General features: G+C 24.8%; 2 protein-coding genes across 4 annotated transcripts; one reads left to right on the forward strand and one right to left on the reverse strand.

The window, feature by feature from the left end:
* Positions 1–2983: 2983 nt before the first annotated feature.
* On the forward strand, positions 2984–4805 carry LOC112591686 (DNA polymerase epsilon subunit 3). The gene is made up of 2 exons (XM_025335584.1): positions 2984–3521; positions 4629–4805. The coding sequence occupies exons 1-2, from the start codon at positions 3251–3253 to the stop codon at positions 4736–4738; spliced, it is 381 nt and encodes a 126-aa protein (XP_025191369.1). The 5' UTR covers positions 2984–3250; the 3' UTR covers positions 4739–4805.
* A 118-nt stretch (positions 4806–4923) lies between these two features.
* Positions 4924–11968, reverse strand: LOC112591688 (E3 ubiquitin-protein ligase LRSAM1-like). Of its 3 annotated transcripts, none has more exons than XM_025335585.1 (12): positions 11931–11968; positions 9587–9666; positions 8826–8905; positions 8719–8748; positions 8556–8654; positions 8132–8240; positions 7771–7906; positions 7282–7528; positions 7092–7208; positions 6261–6452; positions 6048–6194; positions 4924–5176 (listed from the first exon to the last, which is right to left on the reverse strand). In XM_025335585.1, exons 1-12 carry the CDS (start codon positions 11951–11953, stop codon positions 5051–5053), a joined length of 1386 nt encoding a protein of 461 aa, XP_025191370.1. In that variant the 5' UTR covers positions 11954–11968; the 3' UTR covers positions 4924–5050. The 3 variants fall into 3 exon arrangements, with proteins under 3 accessions (XP_025191370.1, XP_025191372.1, XP_025191371.1); XM_025335587.1 differs by lacking the exon at positions 11931–11968 and adding an exon at positions 9755–9975; XM_025335586.1 differs by lacking the exon at positions 11931–11968 and adding an exon at positions 9742–9975.
* Positions 11969–14528: the final 2560 nt, after the last annotated feature.

Raw genomic sequence — 14528 nt, forward strand, 5'->3', positions numbered from 1 at the left:
TTAGAGCAATTTGAACAATTTATTGGTTAAATTAATTAATAATTAAACAAAACTTATAACTTAAATAAGAATTCAATTTATTGTTAATTATAGATAAATTCCAATATATCCATTAAATGTAACGAAATAAACAATTATTACCTACTTTTTTTTTGTTATAAGTTATAACTCATATACAGATTTAAGTAAAAATTATATAGCAGTTAAAATTATAATAACGTGTAAATATCACCTTAATATATAAGGGTGGACATTTTAAGCCTAAATAATCCTAGAATAATTTTATTTTCAGAGTTACAGTCAAAAAACTAAAAATCGCGCGTATTTCGCAGTTTTTATTTGAATTGCTATAACTTAATCAATTTTTAACTTGAAATTTTGTGAAACTACCAAAATTCATTAAAAAAATATACGAAAAATAATTAAGTATCTAGTGATTGAAAATTAAAATAGGTGGTTGCCATCTAAGAAAAATTTATATTGTGCATGCGCATGTCTAATTACATTTCAAAAAATTCAAATACTATAAAAATATGTACTTTATGTCATAATAACCAACTAAAAAATATAATTCAAATTGTAGGACTCTATGCTGGTATATTGAGTGTTCTAAATTAGCGTTCACACACTGTATATACATCATAAATATTAAATATATAAAAATATGAAATAATATAAGTATATAATATGTATAAACTTATTAAATGAAACCTATAATAAAGCCAGTGACGAGTATCTATATCATAAATACCTATTCAATGATATCATAATTCACAATAACAATTGTACAACAATATAAAAAGTTACTATTATTTTTTTTTTAACTTTAAAATTTAAATAACTAGAAAATAATTGTTAATTTTGGTACTTGATTGTTATCGCCTCGCCATAAAGTGTACCTACCGTTATTATTCCTACAATTGACATTGTATTTAGTTCGTGATGAATGATCTATTTGAAAAAATGATAAAATTAAATTTTATATCATAATAGCTGTATTAATATGTTGCTAGCTTTCGTACCTACTTCAAACCAATATGAACAATTAATACCTGCAAACGAATATTTTTTTACCTATAATAAAGAAATAATATATAAGACCAGGCTCAATAATTGTGTTAGATTGTTGGAAAGCTTACAATAATTTGCAGCAAGCGGGATTCCCATATAATACCTATAACTTTGTTGATCCGAGCACAGGGGCGCCCAAAATATCGAGAGGTTGTGAGGTTCTGCTAAATGGGGAAATAAAAAGTGTCGAGGAACTAAATGAAATTTTCTGGAATCATATTTGGCAGAATTTATATGGAGAACATGGCTCGTGAAACAAGACGCATTTGAAACCATCTTAAAAGGCATATTTGAATTCTGGCCTTCTATTATAATTATGATCAAATACACATATATATTATACCTATATATTTATGCATTTCTTTTATTTATTTTGCTTACACATATTTTTTTTTTTTTTAATTTTTATTCATAATAAATTTTATCATTAATAATATAAATTATTTATTTATTCATTTTATTTTTCATTTTATTTATAGCGGGGTAATAACAAACAAGAGTGGCGAGGCAATACATTTTGTACAGCGTACTTGTGATGTAATAATAAATAAGTACCTTAATTTTAAATAGGTATGTTAATAGCTAAGTTATTTATTTAATTAATTTTTATGTAGGTATTTGATTTTATAAATTTAAGTGAAATAAAAAAACTAACTAATCTCTAATTTCTAAAAATCTTATAATTTATCTAAACCCCCAATAATTCAAAAGATCTGTACCCTAATTGAATATATTTTTTTGGTACCTTCAACGCGCTTATTCCGTTAGCTGTATAGTTTCTCATTACCTATAGTTACCATGACGTGTAGTGCTTTTCACGATGTACCAGGAAAGTATTTCCACTACTTCGGATTACCATCTGCACATCACTTACAGTGGCAACCACCGCTATCACACTATAACACTGTTTTCTGACGGCACTCAGGATTTGTTTTTATATTAGTACCTTTTTTTGTGCTTGTGACTCAAGAGTTAAGACCCCTTGGCAAAAATTTAATGTCGAAATTTAAGCCCACAAGCTCTTTTGTCACGACATAATGGTTCCCATAGTGAGAAAACCTATACACATTAAAATGAAAATGCAAAAATGTTTATCTTGGCATCGTAGTATTTTATTTAACATAATTATTATAATTAACAAACTGCTTTAGTTCCGTATAAAGGACAAAATGAAAATAATGGTAGGCAATAAGCATTGAACTATCGAAGAAACTATTAGAGTAATTGATATACAATTTAGCTACATGCGTAAGTACAGTACCTACAAATAAAAAACTATTTGTAGATACTCATAAAAATGAATAAATTGTTTGACAAATACGGTCATATATTAATTAAAATATATTGTAATGTAATGAAGTATGAACAGATCACGAATCGGCGACAGTAGAACGTTAGATAAGTTAGAGAGCTATGAGACATTTTTAATGGATATTGTCAGGTAGACAATTAATTTTTTTAGCTTTCCGAGTAACTAAGGGTATTCGCTTTTCGGAACACCAACAAAAATCGAAATAATTGAAAACGATGTATGATACAGATACGCATTTTACTCTTTTACTAAATGGGCGTACAGAAAATTATTACCTGAATTCGTCTTGGAGGTCAAGTACCTTTAGTTTCCGAAAAAATGACCAAATGGGCATACTAATCATACTATATTATTATTAAATAGATTATAGGCTGAATATTATATTATTATACATTAAATGATTAAATTATTTAAATTTAGCTATGAGCAAAATAAATAGCGCTATCTTGTGATTAAATTGCATTATAAATGCTTGGCGCCTGATGTATATTATTACGCAACCGGGCATACAAGGTTTCTTATCACTAATAGGTATCATCATGACTGCGTCAAGTATTCGTTCCCGCCTTCCAGAGTTTTAATTTTTGATGTTATCATAAACAAAGCGTTTCAGTCGTTTCAGAGTGCACGACTTGCCGACTATACCGCTCACTGTTTGTTTGTCGTCCTCCGGCTCTTATTGTTTTTACAGTTTTCTCTTTGTTTTTAATACTTTCGACTATTTTAGAAATTGTCCCCACCCATCGTCCTTCACGTGGACTTGGCTAAGACCATTAGTCTTGTCGCCTATTCCGATTTTGATGAATGTTACGAGATCGATCTACGGTTTCGTTTCGTAACAAAGTGTCATCATCATAGGTCATCGCTATGGCCGAACGTCTAGAAGATTTAAATCTACCCGTGACGGCGATCACTCGTATCGCCAAAGAAGTATTACCGGCCAACATCATTGTGTCGAAAGAAGCCAAGACCGCGTTGGCCAGAGCAGCATCCGTTTTCATATTGTACGTGAGCAATCAAGCTACTGCGATCGCAACCAGCAGGAACAAGAAGACCATCAGTGCCCAAGATGTACTGGAAGCGTTGTCTCAGGTCGACTTTGAATGTCTGATTGAACCATTACAGCAACTGTTGGAAGGTATGTCAATAAATTATATTATTATACGATTTACCACCATTTGCTTGTGTTAGTAAGTGATGGCTAAAAGTTTTGTTGTTGATGTTTATTAACAGTGACAATGTAAAGTATTTTAAGTTGCTTATTAAATAAATCTATATATTTAAATTTATAAATAAGAAGAGATCTTAAAGAAAAATTTTAGGTAAATCAATATATTACATTTCACTGATGGATGTGAGATGTTAATTGCAATTAAATTACTTTGATCAAGTTGTATTTGTATTTTCAATTACCAACTAATTTGCAAATTTATAGTACTAAATCTAAATAATAATAGTTTTTACCGTTAAAGATCTAATTAAGTACTTAATATATTATATATTTTTTTAAATTATTAGATTACTAGTTGTAGAAACAAATGGTATATGATGCTAAAAAAAATTAAAATAAGAGATTTAATAGGTTTTTAGAAAATATATATTTATTATAATTAAGTAAGTCATTTGAATTCTTAGTTTTTTACAATACTCATGTAATAGAAATAACATTAAACAAACTAACTTTTTAAACTTTCACTAATTATCTAATTTAAAATACAAGTATATAATAATTTATCAATACTAGTATAACATGTACTATCATAAAAAAATTGTATGTGACCTTTCTAGAAAAAAATTATATTTACCCATAAACGTATCTATTACTCTTATAATTCTCTAAATTACATTTCTTACTCTTTGGTATTTTGATCACCATTCATTACTAGAATCATAGATTAAATGACACAATAGACGCAAAACACCAATGCAATAATTTATTGCTTATTATTTTAATCTGGATTTGACTTACTACTAATGGCGCATGGTAGCAAGAGATGAATTGATTTATATTTCCAACCTCCTCCTACCATCATGTGCAACTAGCGAGTCAAATCTAAATTTAAATGAGCGATTAAAGATTGCATATTTAATCTATGCTTGAAGTAGAATGTACATTTTGCAATGTTTTATGTCACTATGATAAAAATATGGTATGTGACTTAAATCTGTTGTAGTGTTTAAGTGGTTTTGTGTAAAACATTTGTTTTATGTATAAAATTTTTGTTATTTTATTTTTTTCCTGTAGACTTCAAGTCGACAAAACAACAAAAGAAAGATACCAAAAAGCCAACGCCAAACAAAAACACAGATGATTCCGATGTGATTGATTTGGTTGATGATGATCTAGAATTATGATAATTATTATTAAGTTTTTTTTTAAATTTATTATTTTTATTATAAAATAATGCAATTTCTAGTACAATAAAAAAAAAAACAATGTATAATAATGTATTAACGTGGATTAATTAAATAACAGTAATAGTATATGAAAATATGTGTAAAAATATAATTTTATATAAGCTAAATAAATAAGTCTTTATTATTATCAAGAAATAAGTTTTATGAACACTATTAAAAGTTAATTCTGCTGTATAAATGATATAATAATAATAAGTAACCACTAGTTAATATCAATGCTAAGATTGAAAAAACCGATATTAGTAATAGTCAGGTTATATTTTTTACATCAAATTTATGTAAGATTTCAGTTCTGCACATAGGGCACAATGAAATTTGTTCTGAACACTTCCAACAGCAACATAAGTGTCCACAAGGAACAAATAAAACGTCAAACTGAAACAAAACAAAAATTAATTCAAATATGAGTTAATATTACCTTAGAAAAACTTCCAAAATATATCTCCAAACTAAGAATTAAACTAGTTATTTACTTTCTAAATGATCATTTAAATAACTATTTATTATATTTATTATTAAATCTAAATTATTTATTTATTAAGTTTAATATTGAAATACACACAAATGTATGTATTGTTAATGAAAAGTTTCTGCGATGAATATTGTATTTGTAAAATTCCTATCATACTAGTTACCTTTATTATTTTATTAACATTTGTGGGTGGTTTTAATATAAAATACTAATACATTTTTTAAATGTATTTAATCTCAAGATTTAAATTACTAAGTAAATATTTAATTATTACAATGGATATATTGATTTTTCAATGTATTATATTTTTATTTTTGTATGTGCATCGTTTAAAGTGTAAAAAAAAAAACTGATCTTCAACTTTAAGGGTAATTTAAAGCAACTTGGTGGTCAGAATTTGATCTTGTTAGTACTTTTAGGAGATTAAAAATGAGAATTCTTAATACTTAATGATAAAATTAATAATAAACGAAAATGCTTTGCAATGACTAAATACACTCGACACTTACTAGCTACTATACACCATAGTGGTTACCTTAATTTTTTCTAAATGTTATTTACACTTAGTGATATGTCCAATTATATTTTATAAATTTACTTATAATCTTACATAATCTCTAAAGTTAATGTATTTATTTTATACCATTTTAATTTTTCAAAACGGGCAGTGGTCCTGGCGGCAAGCCGCATAACATTTTTGTTTATTATAATAAGATTACTATTAATTTATACAATCATTCACAATTTGTGAATAATAATAGCATAAAATATTACTTTTGTTTCCATGCAGACAATACACTCAAATTCCTCTAAAAATGGAGCTGATGAAGGAAACTCATTTTCGATTGGAGCAGACGGCATAGGAAAATGATTTAATGTATTTATTAATATTTCTTGATCATCACAGCTATTAACGCCCAACTAATAAATAAAATAAACACATTTATAAGAGATACTGAGAATATAAATAAATAATATCAATTATACTTTTGCAAGGTATTCTTTTGTCAATGGTAATTTCAGATCGTTTTCCAAAATAAATAGCAAAAGATGACCACCACCAGCTGTACACACTCTATGTAATAATGTTGGGTTAATAGTGTTCTTGGAAAATGTTAACTCGGACGGCAAGTCATCAACCAATTTTGAATACTGTAATAACCATTTTGTAGTAGTTTCCTAAAAACAATGATAATGAATATAATTTATTTAATTTTTATCAAAAACAAAACTTAGTTTAATTGTTTTTAAATCTATATATAAATTATACTTATAGAGTAAGCAATTTAAAAATTTTTTTAGATGGAAAAAATTCATAAAAAAAATAATATGTAATTACTAATTACCTAAGTTAATTAAGGGATTTAATTGCAAGAAATATTTTAATTTAAAACTATTATGAATTACAATTTTTTAGTAATAAAGGAAACTCAAACATTTTTTAGTGATTTGATTTATCAATTTAAAATATTAGCAAATTGATAAAAAATATAACACATTGCAATATATATTTTCTATGGATTTTAAAAGCTATAATGTAAATTGTATATATATATTATATATAAATAAATATTTAATTATTGAGTGATAAAGAATAATAACTGACAGTGAAAATTATTAGTATGTGCACATTTAAATTGACTAAATTATACTAATAATTGACTTTTTAATATAACCTTTTTTTTTTAAATTTATAATAGTAATATACTCCTATTCCATTCAAAGTTAAGTAAATTCCTGATATTATCCATCCAGTAAGTTATTTAAATATTAAACTAATAATATTATATATCTTTAAATTATTTTAAACATACTTACAATTTCAACATTTTGAGCTTCTAATTCTTGAATTAGATATTTTTGGTTTTGTTTTTTTTTATCAATAAAATCTACAAGCAATTTCGTAATTGTGATTCTTTCATCGCATAAATTATTCTATTACAAAAATAATTAATTCACAATAAAAAAATTATTTTTAAAGGAAATATTAATGGATGGTTGATCATACTATTTGCTTTTTGAGCTGAGAGTTTTGCTTTTGTAATTCAACAGCAGTTAAATATTTGAGTTGATTATACATGAATTTCAAATGTTCTTTTAGAACTTGCTGATAACAATTGCTTGTATTGAGAAGTTTAGTTAATTTTTCCATTTTAAATGAATCTTCATTTGACAATTTATTTACAAGTAGACAACGTTGCATATTTACTTTATCAATTATTTGTTCAACTTTTAATGTAAATTCATTATCAATTCTGTAAAATAAAAATAAAAGTATATTAAATAAATAATCTTCATAAATAGAAGATAGTTAATATTATAGTTAATTAGAACTTGGTTTAGTCACTACTAAAAATGTTTAAATATAAATACTGATTAACTCTAATTAACAGAAAGCAATATCGCAAAATCCTATACTTATTTACTATTACGTGTGTGAATAGAAATTTTAAAAAGCATACACTTAACTGTTTTAATTATTATTAAAAATACTTACACTTTTAATTTTAACTTATCATCATGACTGATATGTTTAATTGAATCACATTTACTATACTTTTCATAATAATTCATTTGAAATGAACGTTTTAAATTAAGAGTATTGTTTATTAATTCTTTTGATGCTTTCTCGACTGAAAACAAAAATACATTTCTAATAAATAAAGAATAGTATAAATATTACTTTAAAATGATAATTAGTGGCATATTTAACTCAAATCATCCTGGAATTATTTTATTTTATATTTATCTTTCACTAATTGTCATTAAAATATTTTTAAACATTGTTCTAAATTATTTTTTTGGACAAATAACTCAGGAAGATAATTGGGTTAAATAACCACTAGTCAAAATAGTACCGTCTTTTAAATGATTCAAAAATTGTTTTTGTTTTAGTAGATTATCCTTTTGAATTGAAGATACTAACTGATTGGTAGATTCTTCATCAGTTAATAAAAATTGAATCATCTACGAATAAAAAAATTAAATAAATGATTTTGTGACTTTTGTAACATTTTATGTTTAAGGACCAGTAGAAAAAATAAATAAAAGAAGATTGTAAAAAATTAAAACCTATACTAAATTTATATTATATAGATATATTTTAATATACTATATAAACAATTATTAAGTATTTAATATTTATTGCATTAGTTTACAGAGAAATGAGTATCATAAAAATATGTGTAACATAATTTAAAAGTACATTTTCAAAAATGTATCTATAATAATTTTTTAAAACAGATGTTCTAAAATATATATTTATTATTATTTCTTAATTACCTTATCATTATTGATACTTTTTTGATGTAAAAGAATTTTATTTTTTTCCAATTTTTTAAAATTTTTTTCTTCATCAAGAAGATTTTGTTTTCTTAAATCCTGTTAACAATTAGGAATTCTAAAATCAATACAACTAAAAAAATAAAAATAAATTGTAATAAACCTTTTGTTTTTCTAATTTTTCTAATTTTTCCTGTAAAAAAATAAAAATAAAAATAATTATTAAAATAAAAAAATGTTTAATTACTTTGTATTGAATAGTTAATTTACCTGTAATACTAAGTCTTGATCAACCATTCTTGATAATATATTATTTGATTTATTAGTAGTGTTATTGTTATTCTTTGAAACTGTCAACAAAATAAACATTTATATAATATATTAATAGATAGTTTTAATTATTCAATATGCAATACATATATTTACTTTGTAAATCTTTTAATAATTTTATTGTAATAAAATGAGACATTAGTAATATTTAAAAAAAATATATCAATAAAATATCGCTAACTTTTCTTGCTAACTAATATATTAGTGATTAGTCATAAATGTAGAGAAGTTATTTTAAGTTTTGCTTAAAATTTATTTATATAAACATCAAACTAATGTTCTATTACTAAGTTCTTAACACAGTACTGAACTCAATAATTTAATTTCAGGTGAAGAAATATTATTCTACAAATGTATTGTATTAATAAAATATTTGTCATTAATGACTCGAATTTATATAGGTACCTACCAGATAATAATAATTAAAAAAAGAACTAGAGTAATATTTAAATAGGTTATATATACAGTGTTGGTCGAACCCTGTAAATGTAAAAAATCATTGAGTTAGTTCTCAATATAAATAAGAATATTATTTTTAAATATTATTATAAAAGCTCAAGCTCTCCGACTTTGAGTAGTCGTACAATGCAATGCCTACAGTACACATGTGGCAGATTTTATTTTATACATTTATACAATTTACACAAAGACTGTTACAGATGGAATGTTTTGTTTCAACATAATTATAATACTATACTCACATAAAGAAAAAAAACTCATATTGTCGAAAAGATGATATTCATTTCTGTAATAATTCGAGAGGGCGGTCAGAACATTAAATCTGTGGCGTAAATCACAGGAGAAAAATAAGTAAAAAATTTTAGTCCAAAAAAAATTAAAATATTTAGTGTTATACGGTATACTAATACTATTCGTTTATTTCGTTTGAACTTCCAAAATCCAAGTTGAAAACGCGCAAGTGTAATTGCGATAGTAACTATCGGGATTTGGGAGCGATGACAACCACAAACCACAACAGCTGATGTAAAAAAATAAGATAAGAATTTTAAACCATAGTCTTATATTATCACTAAGGCGTAGATAATAAAAATATTCATGTTATTTTTTTTAAAGTATGGAGTAAAAATACAAAACATTTGACAAAAAATTATTATTCAACGTTCATTTTATTATTTAAAATTTAATTTAATTAAAAAAAAAAAGTAAAAAAAACTGGTTCTGAATAGAAAAACGAACTTAAACGACTAGCCATTGGAGTAATTAAATAACTTAGATCAACAGAATCAGAATAGATCATGCGTCGACGAATCGTATACTATTACAAATTACCATATTTAGAATTATTGTTTAAATATTTGAACTTGTGAGCTAATAAAATTAAGTGGACTTGGCACAATTGCGCATGCGCTTAATTTATACTACAATACGTTATTAATGTGATTATTGTGATTAGTGATTGATTACTGAATAGACGCAAAATTGAAAATATGTTATGGTTTGAAATTTTGCATAGGTATTTAATAATTATTACTTTATAATTTATATATGCTATAAAGTTTATAAGGTTGTTTTGTTTACTGTTGTTAAAGAATTTTGAAGCATATTTAAACATTTCAACATTTTACCGTTTTTAGAGTATATTTTACAATAATTTAAAGGTCGCATCATGTAACATGTATCAGATACTCGTATTTGATATTTTAATATTTTTAAAGTATATTATATTATTATTTATTTTAAAGTAATTTAACGTGTATTTTTGTAATGATCTTTGGGTAAATTTCAAAATTATAAAAATAATTAAATTTGTACCTACTTATCTCGTGCAGGCCAGTCTGGTAATAACTTATTATTTGATCCGAATACTTGATAGTTGAGACAATGACAATATTCATATTGATAAATGGAGTAATAGCCAATAGTTACAAATTATTGGTGCTTATTTTCTTTTATAAAGTAAAATGATACCTTTATTGATCATATTTAGTATTTAATGATTGTTATCGGTTAGAACTTATTATTTTTTATTAACTTTAAATCATATTAAGAGTTGTTACTCATTATTTTACATCGTTAGTTGTGAATGTAAAAAATAAACATGATCATACAAAGTCTCCTAAAATTAAGCGCGTTAACATTGCAAATTAAAGTGCCTTTTATTTAATATTGTTGATTTAATTTCTATAAGGCTTTTACATGTATATATTTTACCATTTGTGGTGCATAATAAACATATATTTTTAAGAGCATATTTCGTGATTTTTTAGTTTAAATCCAAGACCTAAATAGTTATAATAATAGGTATAGTGAATAACTTAATAAAAACTTCTGATAATTTAGTATGTTAATACAATGACTGTCAAGCACTTATACCGCGTGACGCGTATATAGGTACCTCTACTAAATATGCGAATAGTACCGACGTGAATATGAAATAAATTATTAATCTGACCGTAAGAGATTAGTCACTAATGATTTGAAATCATTTATCTAATTTGTATTTTTATTCATTGAACGTCATTGAAATACCTATGATAAAAAGTTCAATGATCTTCGTATTTATTACAAAGTTTTCTATTACGATTTACAAATTACGATGGATTGAACATATTTCCCTCAGAATAATATGATTATAGTCGATATGTGAATATGTCTGAGAATTACAGTGACATAGTGTAAAATATTCTAACCCTATACGCCTAGAGGTGATTAAACACTGAAGTTAAATTATTAAATAACGATGTGAGAAAAAGTCTGATGCTATAAAAGCTAAACAATAATAATAATAATATAATTGTTTTCATATTTATAAATATACGTTATCACGCCTTATACATATTATTCTAAAATTTACTTATTGTATTATTTGAATACAGATTGTAAATACATTTTTTTTAAGTAAAAAAAAATTCTCAAAAAAAAAAAAAAAAATTGTACCTAAGTATACTTAAAAGAATAACATGGTTTATTTAGAAATGATTTTTTCTAGCCTTCGCCGTTTGATTAAAATAATTATATCCCGAAGTTTTTTTTTTTTTTAATGTTATGATTAAAATACTATGCCCCCTTCCAGCTTAAACGTACCTTGAAGATTCCGCAGAGACCATGGCCTAAATAATATAGTCCTCTGACCGTATTGTTTTGTCCACCTTGTAGTAGTACATTTTTATTCTTAACATTGCCGTGGTAATCGTGGTATATACTTAATTATCAACATAATTAACCCGTAATTTATCTATACAATAATTTATAATCACTGATATTGGCGTCATCAGACATTTTTTAAGAGGGAGGGGCAAAATTAATTTAAAAAATAAATGAAGATTTTTTCATTCATTTTATTTATAGTACATTATAATATTTTGTCATTATTATATTAAATTATTACAACTAATTAGGTAACAAATTTTAAACTTGAGGGGGGGGGGAGTGCTTCATCTTGTCACTCCTTGGGGATTGAAGTCAACCGCGTGGCGCGCGCACGATAACGTTTAGGTACAATTAAAGTGTTGTCTAGCATAACAAGTGAATAAATTGTACTGGGTCGTAGATACCACCTAATAATAAATAATATGTGATATAATACTAAGCATATCAAATAATCAAATGCGTATCATCCCATTTATTACACACACGGGAGTTTCTATCACTGCATAAGTATATTATTTTAGGTGTACGATATACATGTGTAATTAAAATAACACTGTCGGATTATATTGAAACTCTTCGTTAAAAAAAGTTCAATAGTCAAACGTAATATTTCATGTATTAAAATAATATATTATATTGTAGGTACAAAATGTTTATGATTCGGTTATACCTATATTATTATGTACTCAGATATAGTTAGAAGTTAGAATATAGATCAGCCTAAATAAGATACCTAGTACAGTAGTATATTATATTTATACACCTATTAGTTACTATGTTTAATTATTTGATAAATAAAGTCCACTAATCTATTGTAATTATAGATGCTATTATTTGCATAATTATTAGTCATACAAATTTCCTAGGTACCTTTTTATCTATCTTCTTTATACATAAAATAATATGTCTTAAGTTACTGATTCAATTATCCATCACTGTCTTACCAGAACCACTGAAGCTATGAGATAAAATTTGTTCTGTAATTTTGTTTTATGATGTATAGGTGCACTAAGAAAGGGTTTTGTAAAATTTTCATTTTAAAGAAGGGTTCACACATAGAATTATTGCAGATTCACGGAAAACGATTATCTTTTTGTTTATAAAGGGCTGTTATTGTTACAAAAAATTGCTATCGGTAATAACTAACAGCTGTCTTTTTATGGTGATTGATGAAAACTGCATCATAAAGGTATTATAGAAAAGTTAATATCATGCTAGTTTGTATGGTGACTAACGGTTAATAATTATAACATGTCCCAGATTTAAATATTATACAATTTATAAGAGATTTATTATTTATCAATTTAAATGTTGCAGACGAGTACCTAACATTATATGATCATAATTCATAATGTAATAATGTTACAACGATGTTCTAAAACCTAACAATTTTTTTGAAGAGAATCCATAAACAACTATTTTTATGTGATTCGATTAATAATAATAAAAATACAATGATCTAAATTCAACTTCTTCTGGGTTCTATCTACAATATAATATTTTAAAAATTAAAAAAAAAGTATACAGGTGGTTGTTAAATTACTAATTAGTATTCATCTGATCAGGATCTGATATTCTCTAATAGAGACCCTAACGTCGCTTTTGTGTCTCTTTAAATTAAATATTAATTTTTCATATTGTTTGTACATTTGTTGATTCGCAGTTCACGAGTCCTGTAAAATGGCTCGATGTCGAGTGGAGGCCACTGCAATGAAAATTTCAATTATATAAAACATGATGTTATTGTGTACATGTAGAATATACGGATATTTTATTGTTGTTATTTTTATATTATAATTTAAGTATATAATGCATATAATTTTTAAAATTATATTTCAAAAAATTAAGAGAAAGTAAAAAGTTAGCTTTATTATTTATTTTACATCAAATAATAATTTTAAAGATCTTAACAAAAATAACGTATAAAAATCAATTTTAATATAAGAAAAACTCATTTTTCGATATTTTTAAATATACCAACATTCTACTGAATAATATTAATCATTGTCGTAGTACCTCCACTGGGAAGCCTATACAGCCGTCGAATCTGTCTTATTTATTTATTATTTTTTTAAATTTTTTTTTAGCTATATCATCAATTATTCTTATTTTTGTAACAGATGGAATAAATAAAACTTTAAGAAAAAAAAAAGAAATATCAATCAGGTAGAAATAAGTAAATATATTACTATACACTATACAGTATATAGTAAGAAAATTTGAAATAGTACGTTTTGCATTACAGCCTCTTAATTTTGTTAATTTACGCAACAGTGTAGTAAAATTATCTATCTTTAACGCCAAATAAGCCGGACAGCTAAGTAATGCCATACGTATTATAATATTATCAAAAAAAAAAAGATAATGGTCTTGTATTTTAATTTGTTTTTTTAGTTTTAAATTGTTATATAATATTATATAGAGGTGCGTTATGTATATTTATCGCAAGATTACAAAGGCATCACAAAAATTGTTGTGGCGTATTTTAACCAAAGAAAATTTCATCGATATAAGTACATAACAATATATAAT

Source organism: Melanaphis sacchari, unplaced genomic scaffold, assembly GCF_002803265.2.
Source record: "Melanaphis sacchari strain LSU unplaced genomic scaffold, SCAv2.0 Contig141_pilon_pilon, whole genome shotgun sequence".
Classification (NCBI taxonomy): Eukaryota; Metazoa; Arthropoda; class Insecta; order Hemiptera; family Aphididae; genus Melanaphis; species Melanaphis sacchari.

What these genes read in the sequence shown, in the direction of transcription:
- LOC112591686 (XM_025335584.1), top strand. Translation starts at nt 3,251, where the DNA reads ATGGCCGAACGTCTAGAAGATTTAAATCTACCCGTGACGGCGATCACT. An exon ending in ATTACAGCAACTGTTGGAAG is followed by an intron (nt 3,522 to 4,628) that starts GTATGTCAATAA and finishes TTTTTCCTGTAG; the next exon opens with ACTTCAAGTCGACAAAACAA.
- LOC112591688 (XM_025335585.1), bottom strand. Translation starts at nt 11,953, where the DNA reads ATGGTCTCTGCGGAATCTTCAAG. An exon ending in CTCAGCTCAAAAAGCAAATA is followed by an intron (nt 7,209 to 7,281) that starts GTATGATCAACC and finishes TTTTTGTAATAG; the next exon opens with AATAATTTATGCGATGAAAG. An exon ending in TTGTCTGCATGGAAACAAAA is followed by an intron (nt 5,177 to 6,047) that starts GTAATATTTTAT and finishes GTTTTGTTTCAG; the next exon opens with TTTGACGTTTTATTTGTTCC.